This window comes from Hordeum vulgare, chromosome 4H (genome assembly GCF_904849725.1).
Source record: "Hordeum vulgare subsp. vulgare chromosome 4H, MorexV3_pseudomolecules_assembly, whole genome shotgun sequence".
In the NCBI taxonomy this organism is placed as follows: Eukaryota; Viridiplantae; Streptophyta; class Magnoliopsida; order Poales; family Poaceae; genus Hordeum; species Hordeum vulgare.
The window spans coordinates 240337078-240349976 of record NC_058521.1 but is presented as its reverse complement, the minus strand read 5'-3'; the positions used below and the strand labels follow the sequence as shown (position 1 = coordinate 240349976).

Below are 12899 nucleotides of genomic sequence, written 5' to 3'. Positions count from 1 at the left end.
ATATTAATTCCCGCTAATTTAGGACAACATTATACTAAATCAACCATAACTAATATGAAACGGAGAGAGCATAATATATAAAAGCACAAGATTTAAAAGAGTGCTCTCACATGATGTTGAGAAAAATTGTGAAGGGAGAGAGAATGATTGCGTGAGAAGAATGAAGAGGGAGAGAGAAACAATTTCTCGTGTAGGAGTTGAAACCATGAGTTGACACATATTCTTTAGTTGAAAATTTATTTAATCACTATTTTATATTTCCTATAAAAAATAACCATTATCGAATAATCTTTTTACATCATATTATCATATTCCCGTGGCAACGCACGGGCATCCAACTAGTTTTTATTAATGTATATGAACTAGACTTTCGTCGACTTTCTATTTTTCTTTAAAAAATTATGTTGTTAATAAATCTAGAATGTGTCAACTGCTGGACCATGTTTGTCTGTCTAATGGACCCAAACGGACCGATCAAATCCGCGCGTTTAGGTCGGGGAGAAGTTGGCCTAATTTACTGCATTCCAAAGCGCCTCGTATGCAGGCGTAAAATTCCCCCAGTAAATTGGATCCGTCCGTGGCGGCTCAACAAGACCTCCCCGCTCCTCCCTGGCGGCGGTCAGCCTCCGGCCACGGTAGATGGGCACCGCCGCAAAGCCCCCTCCCTTCGTCTGCTTCAAGTGGCCTTGGGGCCCTAGCCTAAATGCTAGCCCTGGCCCTAGCGCCGGCCCAAGCCCCTGCGGCGACCTCGAGCGCCCCTGGCTCTTCAAGTCCATCTGCACCATCGCGCAAGGCCTCGTCATCACCGGTGACACCCCCTCCGCCTCCACTGTAACCGGAGGTTATGGGGCAAAGTTGTGGAAGCGTCACGCGGGCACCGCCCCGGTGGAGGCGGACCGCGGGGACGCGGAGCAGCGGGCGCTGGCGGCGACGCTGGTGAGTTCGAGGGCGACCACGGTGCTGGAGTTCTATTCGCCGCGCTGCCGCCTCTGCTCATCGTTGCAGGGCCTCGTGCGCGAGCTCGAGGGCGGTGGTAATGCGTGTGCGAGCTTCGTGCTCGCCGACGCCGAGGACGACCGGTGGCTCCCGGAGGTGAGGGCGTCTCCTCCTGTTCGTGCCGATTGCGTTGCTATCCATATTCTCTAGATTTATTGTGTTGATTTCCTTATCAATCGATGGACTAGTCTGGTTAGCCTCATTGTTCTAATTTTTTTGTCGGAGCTGGTGCACTGTGTGGTGATTTGTAGAAATCTGAGGTTGTAAACAATGATATTTCAGGAGAATGTTGGTTGCCTATATTTCAGTTATGTGAATTGGGTGTTGAAAGTTGCTGCTTTAGGTTCCACTTCCATGAAAACCATGTGTTAACTCATAATATGGTACATGAATGAGGACGAGCTCCTTATCTTAGAACTGGTTATATCAATCCTGTTCCACAACCCACAGTCCACTGTGTTGTTTGGGATCACAGAATTGTGGTGTTTACACTTCACACTGATTTATGTAGTGCAATGGTTGCATAGTGGACACACGTTCCAGTCATTAGTTTGTACTAGCAAACATGCCGGTAATATATATATATATATTCTTGAACCCTCCTTCTAAAAGAATACAACACATTGAAATTGATATATCAAACTGATTTTTTATAGTGAATGAACAACCCAGTCCTTCATTTCTCTATGGTAGCAAATTTTGGAGCATGTGAAACATCTCTTTTGCATCATCAACCAATCAGACATAACAGTAAAGCAAATTATTATTTACGAGACCACATATGCATAGTCATCTGGAAACAGAAAATTCATAAAACAAAAGTAAAGCAAATCAAACATGATTCAAACCATACCATCCTTGAGATCACAAAGGTGAATTATCAAGAATGCGCAAATTATATGATCACATCTACCAAGAACCAAAAATATCAGAGTTGGATACATTACTAATTAAACTGGTAGCTGCAAATGAAAAAGTCAAAACAACATGATTGAATTATTTAGAACAGCTAATGAAAGTAAAGGATTATAGAATTCAAATAAGCCAACAAAGGTATTGAGTTTTTTTTCTTGTCAAATTTGCAAGATGATGCAAACACCACTGGGCATAATCACCAGTCTTGCTTCAAACGCACCAATCAAAGTAGATTCTGCTGTCAAAGAAAGAGAAAAAAAATCAAGATTCAGTGTAAGCACCGTATTATAAGCAGAACTACCAGGGGATCAAAAAATGGGAAAGTCATCTTCCGCTCCCGAGCAAATTGGAGCTCGGGATAAACAGTAAAATCAGAAAAAAATTGAAAAAACCTTCAAAAGATTCTGAATTTATTTTGGTGCAAACATTGACAAGAGTTTTGCGTGCCCACCAAATCTCATATTGAAAAGACATTCGTGGAAGTCGTGGCAAAAACAAAAACAAAATCATCACTTCAAAATGCTTTGGAAATAACACTTTGTGGTTTTTACTGTTCACGGGGCTCATTTGAGCTCGAGCTCAAAAACTTCACTCCCCCAAAAATGGGTCTATTCACTGTGCCCAAACCTTTCCATGCCAATTCTTTCGACAAGACACCTTCATATATTACAGGAGACTGATCAACGAAGAAGGATTTATTTAGCAGGATCTTGGGTCGTCTATTTTTTGTGCTAGCTTGGCGTTCTAAATCGTGGCGAGCTTGTCTGAAGAAGTTTGAGCTGAATCAAACCGTAAAGCGTTGGAAAAGTAACGGCCATCTTTGAAGTAAAGCATCCATGGAATCAATCTTATTGCTACTGTATGCATGGCTGCATGCACGAGCATGCAAAGAGTTGTCTCCCTTCGATCCGTACCTACTCCTTAGGACCATATATGCATGCGTGAGGCGAGTTTTCCTTCTTTTTTTGCTAGTTTTCCTTCTATATTTATACCTGAACCTGAAGACCGCTTAGGCTGCGTTCGGTTGACAGGGATTAAGAGAGGGTTTGGCAGGGATTGAAGGGGATTGAATCCCATGCAATTCAAATCCCCCCCAAATCCCCTCCAATCCCCTTAGGACAGGGATTAACCGAACAAAGCGTTAAGTGGATCCAAGGGGTGGTGTGCCTGTGGTGACCGGCGAGGGAATCGGGATGAACTCGACGGCAACGATGTTGGTGAGCACATGCTAAGGGTGCTAGTGTATTTGTAACTTGGTTTTCTTATTTTATGGACGATAGATGCGCAACAAAGCATCGAACAGAGACGCAACCATTGGCCGAGGCAATAGGAGGATGCCATGCTGGGTGAGACCATGAATCACATGCGGCACAGGACGGCACGGGTGAGGTCGGCGAATCGCTGGTAGAAGTGGCAAGGTCAGCTTGAGGGCTGTGTCATAGACGGATGCGCGCGCAGCGAACCTCCTCTTCCTGTGCTTCAAGGCGTGCTGCGGGTGTTGCTCCTGTCCGATGGTCTCCTCCTCTGCTTTTCTATTTTTCGATCAGCAAGTCATGCTGAGTGCTCAGCCGCTCGAATTCTTGGTCGCCGATGAAGATGTGGTAGCCAACGACGCCTACACATCACACCACAACTCGCTGGACCGGATCGAGCGCCGGTGACCTCGATGATGGTACGGTCGTGTCGCCCCATCGCGGATCGCCCTGACGAGGTCATTTTTTGCGGGTTCGGAGGCGGCGGCGAACTGGCCGGATTCGGCCTCCACGAGCGAGGCAAAGAGGCGGAGGGAGTCTTAGCGTCATGGGACTGTGACCGATCGAGGAGTTTGGGATGCTCCTCGTACAACTGAACGTCATGGTATTGGGCAGTATATGAATCGTGCAAAGTGTGTACCAAATCGTAGCCGGATTGAAATTCTTTTTCTTTTTTTAGTATCTGAAAAGAGTTTCATGATTTAACCCCAGGCCCATGTCAATCCTATTAGTTAACATAAAACTTTTACGCCTAAAAAAACATAAATCTTTTGGATATAAAAAGGTGAACACAAAATAACATAATGTTCTAGACGTTGGCAACAAACATTAACTAAAAGCGTTTGTTAGTTGGGTTAGGCAATTATAAAATCAACCAGAGTTCGATTCCTTGCATCTGCACTTTATTTTTTCTCATGAAAACATGAGCAAGGGGTGCGTCCGGGTTTTGTTTCCAGTTTTCTATCTTTATGGTAGAACTACTTTTAAATCTCAGCCGTCAATCTTTATGGTTAAAACAAAATTAATAGATATAAAAGCCTGACGTGTGTAGAACTATGAAATTAAAGATAAAGAAAAGATTTGTGAAGACTTCTGTTTGAGATAATTGCACGTTTAGTCCTGGTACTTGCTGGCGCTGTCCAATTCAGTCCTGGTACTTGCGAAGTGCTTCAATACGGTCCCGGTACACGAAAATACGTCATCAATACAGTCCTTGAACTTGAAACCACAGTCCCGACGATACATGACCCGCGGTACCGCGTACTCCACCGTATTCCACGTCATCCTGGTCCCGCGCGTCAGAGGGGACCCACCGTCAGCTCGAGTGGAGGAGGTGGGGGTCGCTCTCCATCTTGTACACGACGGTGAGGTAGAGCTGCGCGCACGCGGAGAGGTGGGAGCTGGGCACCCCGCGGGCGTCGCCCTCGCCGGAATCGGCGGGGCCTGGCGGCGCGTGGAGCACGGCGACGACGCCGAGGAGGTGGATGGAGTTGCGCAGCGAGCGGATCTTGGAGTCCCGCGGGGACGGGGAGGCGTCGGCGTGGCGCTCGATGCTCTCGATGGCCAGCAGCACGGCGTGCTCCTCCGCAGGCGCCTCCCCCGCGGGCGCGAGGCAGGCCGCGCACTTCTCTTGGAGCGCCCGGCGGAACTCCGCGTCCTTGGAGAACCGCCCGCGTACTCGGACAGCATCAACACCACCGTGCCCACCGCGTCGTCGGCACCGTCCCGCTCGAGCAGGTCGCGGAGGTGGGCACCATCGGACGGACACACCACATCAACGTCGTCAGGCTCTTCGGCTTCTGCTACGACGCCGACTTCGGCCTCGCGCGACTGCTCAATCGGGCCGACACGCACAAGACCGTCTCAGGGATGCGCGGCACGCCCGGGTACGCCGCGTCGGAGATGTGGATGCAGGCCGGCGCCAGCGACAAGTGCGACGTCTACAACTTCGACATCCTCCTGTTCGAGATCCTCGGCCGGAGGAGGAACTTCGACGAGGCCGCGCCGGAGAGCCGGCAGTGGTTCCCGAAGTTGGCGTGGACCAAGTACGAGAGCGGCGAGCTCATGGAAGCCATGGAGAACTGCGACGGCGCGGCGAGCTCATGGAAGCCATGGAGAACTGCGACGGCGCGGCGAGCAAGTCGAGAAGACGGCGCGCAGGATGTGCGAGGTGGCGTTCTGGTGCATGCAGCAGCAGCCGGAGATGAGGCCGCCGATGGGCGTGGTGGTGAAGATGCTCGAGGGCGAGATGGACATTGCTCCGCCGGCCAACCCGTTCCAGCATCTCATGGCAATGCCAGCGGCGGCAAACCGGTGGACCACGACGACGAGCTCCGCGAACACGGCGTTGACTCCGGCAAATGGTGGGAGGAAGAGGAGAGGACTGAGACAGCAGAGACAGGGGGGCGAATGCAAAAAAAAGCCACTCTAGTTGACGGGTGGGTCCCCTCTGACGCGCGGGGCCAGGATGACGTGGAATACGAGGGAAGTATGCGGTACGTGCGGGTCATGTATCGCGGGGACTGTGGTTTCAAGTTCAAGGACTGTATTGACGACGTATTTTCGTGTACCGGGACCGTATTGAAGCACTTTGCAAGTACGAGGACTGAATTGGACAGCGCCAGCAAGTACCAGGACTAAACGTGCAATTATCTCCTTTTGTTACTGCTAAAATGGAGCCTCGGTAGAAGCAACAACGTGTTGAACTTAAACATGCCTCCTGGACTGTCAGGTTAAAGCCAATCGTTTAGCTGTGTTATCCTCTCATCATCTGAAGATTCATGATGGAGTGAGTAAATGCCATGCAGATGAATGGCTCAGACAGTGCAACTTGAGGGGCATGACATGCTAGACTAAGGAGAAATAGACCATACATGAGAGAGCACTTCAGATGAGGATTAGACATTGTTCTTAAGCTCACCGGACCCCAATTACAGATTAAGTCGACTGGGATACAGACCTTGGTTGACCTACATGTACCATCTGGCTCAATCTCTAATATGTTGTTCTTTTCTTACGAATCAACTTCTGAATCCTCATGGTTCCCAGGCTCTTGCTGCATTCTGCTGCTAGTGTTAGTTTTGGACTCCCGAACACCTTGACTGTCTTGCTGCTGGTGGATCTCCTGGCCATTTTTGCTATGTATTGCTGCCACGATGCTCCTATTGCCTTGCCTAGCACCCTAGCCCCTTTGCCCACAACATCCTCTTTCTGCACAGACATGGCTGTTCTTCTACTTAGCATCGATCAAGCGGAATGATGCATATGCTATATTTACTTTAAGGCACTCTGTTATGGATATTTGATGTGCCAAATAAAGGCGTGCTAGGTAGTATTTACTAGTGATGGTATTCTTTTTTCTAGAACTGTAATAGTGGTACCTTTGTGAGTAGGTCCACATAGGTTTTCAAACAGACGTGAATACCATGGAACCAAGCCCTAGTGCTTGGAAAGTTAGAAGTTTGAAGGATAAATTCAGTAATAGTATATAACAGAGGCTTGACTGATGCTAAATTTTGTTATTTTCGGCGTTAAGGTTGTTTGAATACCTGACCTGCCAATCATTTGAAACATGATTGATCTCTACTTTGGTTCTAACTGTGTTAGCAGTACTGCTGTCGGTTTGTGCAGAAACATTGCTTCATTCTGCTTTCCCATTTGGAGAAAGGGTTGCTCAGTTGTTAGATTTAAGTTCTTTAAAGTTGAACTAAAAACTGTTCCAGTCTCGCAGACGCCCTAAACCATCGACCAACTCACTCAGGGTTCCAATTCGTTTAGGGTAGATAGGGATTAGACTCGGTCTCTTGTGATGTTCTGGGAAATTGAACTATCTTCCCTCCCCACATGAGGGGATTGGGTAAATTCCAAACTAGTTTTATTGCATGTTAGTGGTCTGTAACATATCCTGAAAACAGAAGTTCTTTATACTAATTTCCTTTATGGTCAGCTGACCAAGCTCATTGAAGATTCTATTTTTCTTGACATTATTTGTTTTCAGGTTGCTTACCACATACACCATGTGGTCACTGAAAATGCTATTACTACTATGGCTTGTCCATATTCATATGTACTGCAGTAACTGCGCATGCTCTCATATACTTCCTCCATTCCTAAATATAAGACCTTTTAAAGATTTTACTATGGACTACATACGAAGGAAAATGAATGGATCTACACTCTAAATATGTCTATGTACATCCGCATATAGTTTATAGTGAAATATCTAAAAGATCTTATATTTAGGAGCGGAGGGAGTACATAATGTTTCCACTCTGACGTCTGATGCTTCCAGCTTTTAACAGCAACACTCGTATGTATATTTGCAGCTTCTGCATTATGATGTCAGATATGTTCCTTGTTTCGTGCTCCTGGACAAGAATGGTAGAGCCCTAGCGAAAACCGGAGTCCCAACTAGCAGGCATCATGTTATTGCTGGCCTTCGTCATCTTCTTAACATGAAGCAACCATCTGGGCAGGAAGGAAAGAAGAGTTGATCATGATGTCATTTTCTTGTGCATGATCTCTAATCATGGATCATATTTCGTATCAGATATTTTGTTTGTTAACGAAGCATAGACAATGTTGGAAAATATATTTTTAGCCAACTCATAAATGGTCAGAACATTAGAAGTTGATGTGGTGTAATTAGAATGTGGGAGGTTGTGGTGCTTGTGTGTACTTTTTCCTGATGATGAATAGCGGTGTATCTGAATATACATGCGGGAATATTCTTCTGAAATAATTCATCATGATTTACTGTTCATGTTGTTCCTTGCAAATTCTTATGTTTTAGATGTGATGACTGAAATTTCACTAAAAAAGAAGAAGATGTGATTGAAATGTACCTCTGAAGAAGGATGAGACACCACACTGTGCATTGATCTGTTCAGGCCGTATTTATACAGGAGGAACCTCAGGTGTCGAACACCATTACTGTAGCTAACTGCACCACCACACCACTACTCATGTACGTGGGTGATCGTGGGCGCTGTGTGCTTTGACTAGGCACAGGGGCACACAACGCCCTATAGTTCAACACCCCCCGCGGTTCGACGGCAGACCCTTGGTCATCACATCGGCGAGTTACTGGCGAGTGGGGACATGAAGGACACGGAAGTCACCTAGCGCCACCCCTTCTCGAACGAAGTTGATGTCCAACTCAACATGCTTGGTGCGCCGGTGGTGCACGGGGTTGGCGGAGAGGTAGACAGCCGATATGTTGTCTAGTTACTCGCGAGTGAGGACATGAAGGACACGGAAGTCACCCAACGCCACCCCTTCTCGAACGAAGTTGATGCCCAACTCAACATGCTTGGTGTGCCGGTGGTGCACGGGGTTGGCGGAGAGGTAGACGGCCGATATGTTGTCGCAGAAGACGATGGTGGCGGAACGCACTGGATGAAGAAGAGCTCGCCAAGAAACCGACGGAGCCAGGTATTCAGCCTCAGCGTTGGAGCGCGAGACTGTAGCTTGGCATTTCGAGGATCAGGAGACTAAGGTGTCGTTGAGGTAGGCGCAGAACCCTGAGGTCGAACGACGCGTGTCCGGGCAACCAGCCTAGTCAAGCGTCAATGAAGGTCCGAAGCTCGATCTTGACAGCAGGGTGGATCCAGAGCCCCAAGTTGGTGGTGCCACGCACATAGCGAAGCGCGTACGTCAGGAGGCCGTCATGACACACACGAGGGTCATGCATGTGAAGGCACAACTGTTGCACAACGTACGCAAGCTCGGGACGAGTGATGGTGAGGTACCGCAGAGCCCCGACGGGGCTGCGGTAGGCAGAGGCGTAGGCGACCTTGGGCCCTTCGGCAGATGACAGTTTGGACTTCGTGTCGACACGTGTGGGTGCAGCCTTGAAGTTGTCCATGGACGCACGCTCGAGGATCTCCTCGGCGTACTGCTGCTGCGAGAGGAAGAAGCCGTGCGCCGTGCGCGTGACACTAATGCCGAGGAAGTAAAGAAGAGCGCCGAGATCCTTCATTGCGAACTCACGGGCGAGGTGCGCGATGAGATGGTGAAGCAGGGTCGTGGTTGAGGCCGTAAGGACGATGTCGTCCACGTAAAGTGGCAGGAAGGCCATGTCGTTGCCACAAGCATAGGTGAACAACGACGTGTCCGAGTGCGTCGCCGTGAAGCCGATCATGGTGAGGATGCCGACGAAGCGAAGGAACCAGGCGCGAGGTGTCTGTTTCAGCCCATACAAAGACTTGCTCAACCTGCAGACATGATCAGGCTTGTTCTCGTGGACGAACCCGACGGGTTGAAGGCAGTAGACCTCCTGAGCGAGCGTGTCGTGGAGGAATGCGTTCTTTATGTCCAATTGATGGACAGTCCAACCATGGGAAGCAACGAACGTCAGGATGGTGTAGATCATCGCCGGCTTAACGACGGGAGAGAATGTCTCGCCGTAGTCGACGCCGCGGCGCTAAGTGAAGTCGCACACCACCCACCTCGCCTTGTAGCGCTCAAGGGAGCCGTCGGTGCGCTTTTTGTGGAGAAACACCCACTTCCCGTTGATGATGTTGGCGCGGGGTAGCCGGGGGACAAGGTCCCATGTGTGGTCGCGGACGAGCGCCACGAACTCCTCAGCCATGGCCGCTAATCAGTTCAGGTCCTGGACGACGCTAACAGGGCGAGGGATAGGCGAGGCCGTAGTGGACGCCGGAGTCGTGGCCGTGAGGTTGTGGTAGCGCGGGTTTGGCCGGAACATGCCGTTTTGGGCGCGTGTGACCATCTGACGAACATGTTGAGGATGTGGTGCGAGGGGCGACGATCCGGGCGTTGACAAAGAGGAGCTGCCTGTAACACCCAGGATTTTGCCCATTTCTTTTTCTTTTGAATTTGGTCTGGTTCTGCTTTTCTGTGGCTTGATAGTTTTGAAACCTAAAGGGATCACCCTTGATTCCTCTTCCCTAGTGGCTTGCCAATCTCCAAACCATTCCAAGACCTTGTCATTTCCATCTAGAGCCAATCCCAATATTCTTTTCCCTGAGAATATTCCTTTTTCTTTTCAAGGAATAATCATGTTTGCCCTGGGTTGTGAAGCAACCCCCATTTCTATCTGTCCCAAAATTCCCAAATAATTTTCATAAATCTCTTGGGTCATATCTTCCTCAGATATGACAAAATCTTTCCTTGCTATGTTCAAAAGTATTCCTCAAGTATTCCTTTTCTCATTCTACCCTATCTGTCAAGTTGTGAAGCAAGTACCCTTTATATTTGCTTGATTGCTCTCAAATTTGTGGGCACTCTTTCCTATTCATATCATTGCCGCATGCCAAAATTCAACTCAATTTATCTAGTAAATATTTCTTGGCAAATTTCCAAAGTTTCTGATCCAGAGGAAGCTTTGTGAAGCAAGTGCTAGCTAGGAGTGTTCAAATGAGTTGAAACTTTGCCATCATCTCAATATACTCAAATAATGCCTCTCCACCAAATTTGAGCATCACTCCTTCAACCATGTGACCATAGCATCAAATCTTTGTCTCTGGTCATTATTTTGGATTGTGAAGCAATTATCTTTTATGTTGCTCCATAATTTTTGAAATTTTACCAGGACATTCTCCTACCTATAAAATCTCTCTCAACCAATTTTGAGCTCATTGTATTTAGCCAATTATTCCGAGTAATTCTCCTAAGATTCTGCCTAGCAGGATGTTGTGTGAAGGAAGTATCACTTTGGTTTATCCAGATGATATGAAATTTATACAACATCTTCATAACCTTAAATAATTCATCTCCTCAAAGTTTCAGCTCCATCCAAGCCAGTATGTGAGTGCCACATCAAAATCCTTATTCTGGACCAGATTAGTCAGTTATAAAGCAACCCTATCAAATATTGGTCCTGTGCTCCTCAAATTTCACAGGATTGTAGTCCTTCCTACCCTAAACCTCCCAGACATGATGCTTTGCCCTTATCTCTTCTCTGTTGATCTTAGTAATAGGACCAAGTTTGCGACAGGTAACTTCCAGTGAAGTTTCCCATCAACTCTTGGTGTCTTATGGTGATCTATCACCTCAGTTGGACCCCTCTTTAGAAGGGCTATCTGCTAGACATAGTGTTGCATGCCAGAGTGCACCATGTGCACCAGTTCACGTGGTGACCATGCAACCCACATGCAATAGCCGTGCTCTATGCAATGGAGCCCTTGGCCTCGTCGGTTTCTTCCCTCCCTCAATCTCTAGTCATGTCCAGCTGTTTCCCCTCGTCGTCCCCTTCTTCCTGGAGCCCTCTCCCCCCTCTGATTTCTGCCTCGCCGCGCCACGACGAGCTTCGCCCTGTTCCACCAGTGACAGCCATGTCGTTTTCCTCCCTTGAGCTCTCCTGAAGCCTCCCCGAGCTCTCTCGTCTTCCCTAGCCCGTCCCCGACACCGCTAGCGGCCAGCCACGTCTAAAAGGACGTGGATGTCGCCTAGAAGGGGGGGAGGTGAATAGGCGCTTTAAAATAATTATAGTTTAGGCTTGAACAAATGCGGAATAAAACTAACGTTTAATTTGTCAAGCACAACACCTAAAACAACCAGCCTCACCTATGTGCACCAACAACTTATGCTAAGCAAGATAAACAACTAAGTGATAGCAATATATATGACAATAAACAATATGGCTATCACGAAGTAATGTGCATAAGTAAAGGGTTCGGGTAAGAGATAACCGAGGCACGCGGAGACGATGATGTATCCCGAAGTTCACACCCTTGCGGATGCTAATCTCCGTTGGAGCGGTGTGGAGGCACAATGCTCCCCAAGATGCCACTAAGGCCACCGTAATCTCCTCACGCCCTCGCACAATGCAAGATGCCGTGTTTCCACTAAGGGACCCTTGAGGGCAGTCATCGAACCCGTACAAATGGCAACCCTTGGGGGCGGTTACCGATACCCATACAAATTGCTCGGGGCAATCTCCACAACCTAATTGGAGACCCCTACGCTTGCCCGGAGCTTTACACCACAATGATTGAGTTCCAAGACACCACCAAGCTTCTAGGACGCCAAAGCATCCACGAAGAACATTCTCTAGGGTACTAAGTACCAAAAGGTAATATGGCTTCTCAAACTTCACTTCCAGGTATCACCGTGGAGAACTCAAACTGATGCAACTCATGCAATGGCAAGAACACACAAAGTGGTCAAGTCCCTCACACTCAAATTCCTCCACAACAACAAAAGCTATGGAGAAATATGAGTGGAAGAACAAGGAGGTCACAAAGAACTCCAAGATCTAGATCCAAGGGGTTCCCCTCACATAGAGGAGAAAGTGATTGGTGGAGATGTGGATCTAAATCACCTCTCTCTTTTCCCTCAAGAACTAGCAAGAATCATTGGAGGGATTGAGAGTTAGCAAGCTCTAAGAAGGTCAACAATGGGGGAAGAACACGAGCTCAACGGATAAGAGAACACCAAGGGGGAAGGACTCCTTTATATAGTGGGGGAAAGAATCAAACCGTTACCCCCACTTACAGCCCGAGCACAGCGGTACTACCGCTGCCCCCAGCGGTACTGCCGCTTAGGGAGGAGCGGTACTACCGCTGCCCCTGGCGGTACTACCGCTAGCCCCTAGCGGTACTATCGCTAGCACTTGGCGGTACTACCGCTAGAGAAAGTCTTCGCAAAAGGTCCGACGGAGAACAACCGCTCAGAGAGAGGTACTACCGTACCGAAGCGGTACTACCGCCCAACCGGAGCGGTACTACTGCTCCTAGAGAGGTACTACCGCTAGAGAGCGGTAGTAAAAAA

The 12899-nt window shown here is 48.2% G+C and overlaps 1 protein-coding gene across 1 annotated transcript; it reads left to right on the top strand.

Annotated features, from left to right (window-relative positions):
- Positions 1-528: 528 nt before the first annotated feature.
- On the top strand, positions 529-7926 carry LOC123448453. Its single transcript, XM_045125350.1, has 2 exons — positions 529-1092; positions 7490-7926. Exons 1-2 carry the CDS (start codon positions 640-642, stop codon positions 7655-7657), a joined length of 621 nt encoding a protein of 206 aa, XP_044981285.1. The 5' UTR covers positions 529-639; the 3' UTR covers positions 7658-7926.
- The last annotated feature ends 4973 nt before the right edge of the window (positions 7927-12899 follow it).

What these genes read in the sequence shown, in the direction of transcription:
- LOC123448453 (XM_045125350.1), top strand. Translation starts at nt 640, where the DNA reads ATGGGCACCGCCGCAAAGCCCCCTCCCTTCGTCTGCTTCAAGTGGCCT. An exon ending in ACGACCGGTGGCTCCCGGAG is followed by an intron (nt 1,093 to 7,489) that starts GTGAGGGCGTCT and finishes GTATATTTGCAG; the next exon opens with CTTCTGCATTATGATGTCAG.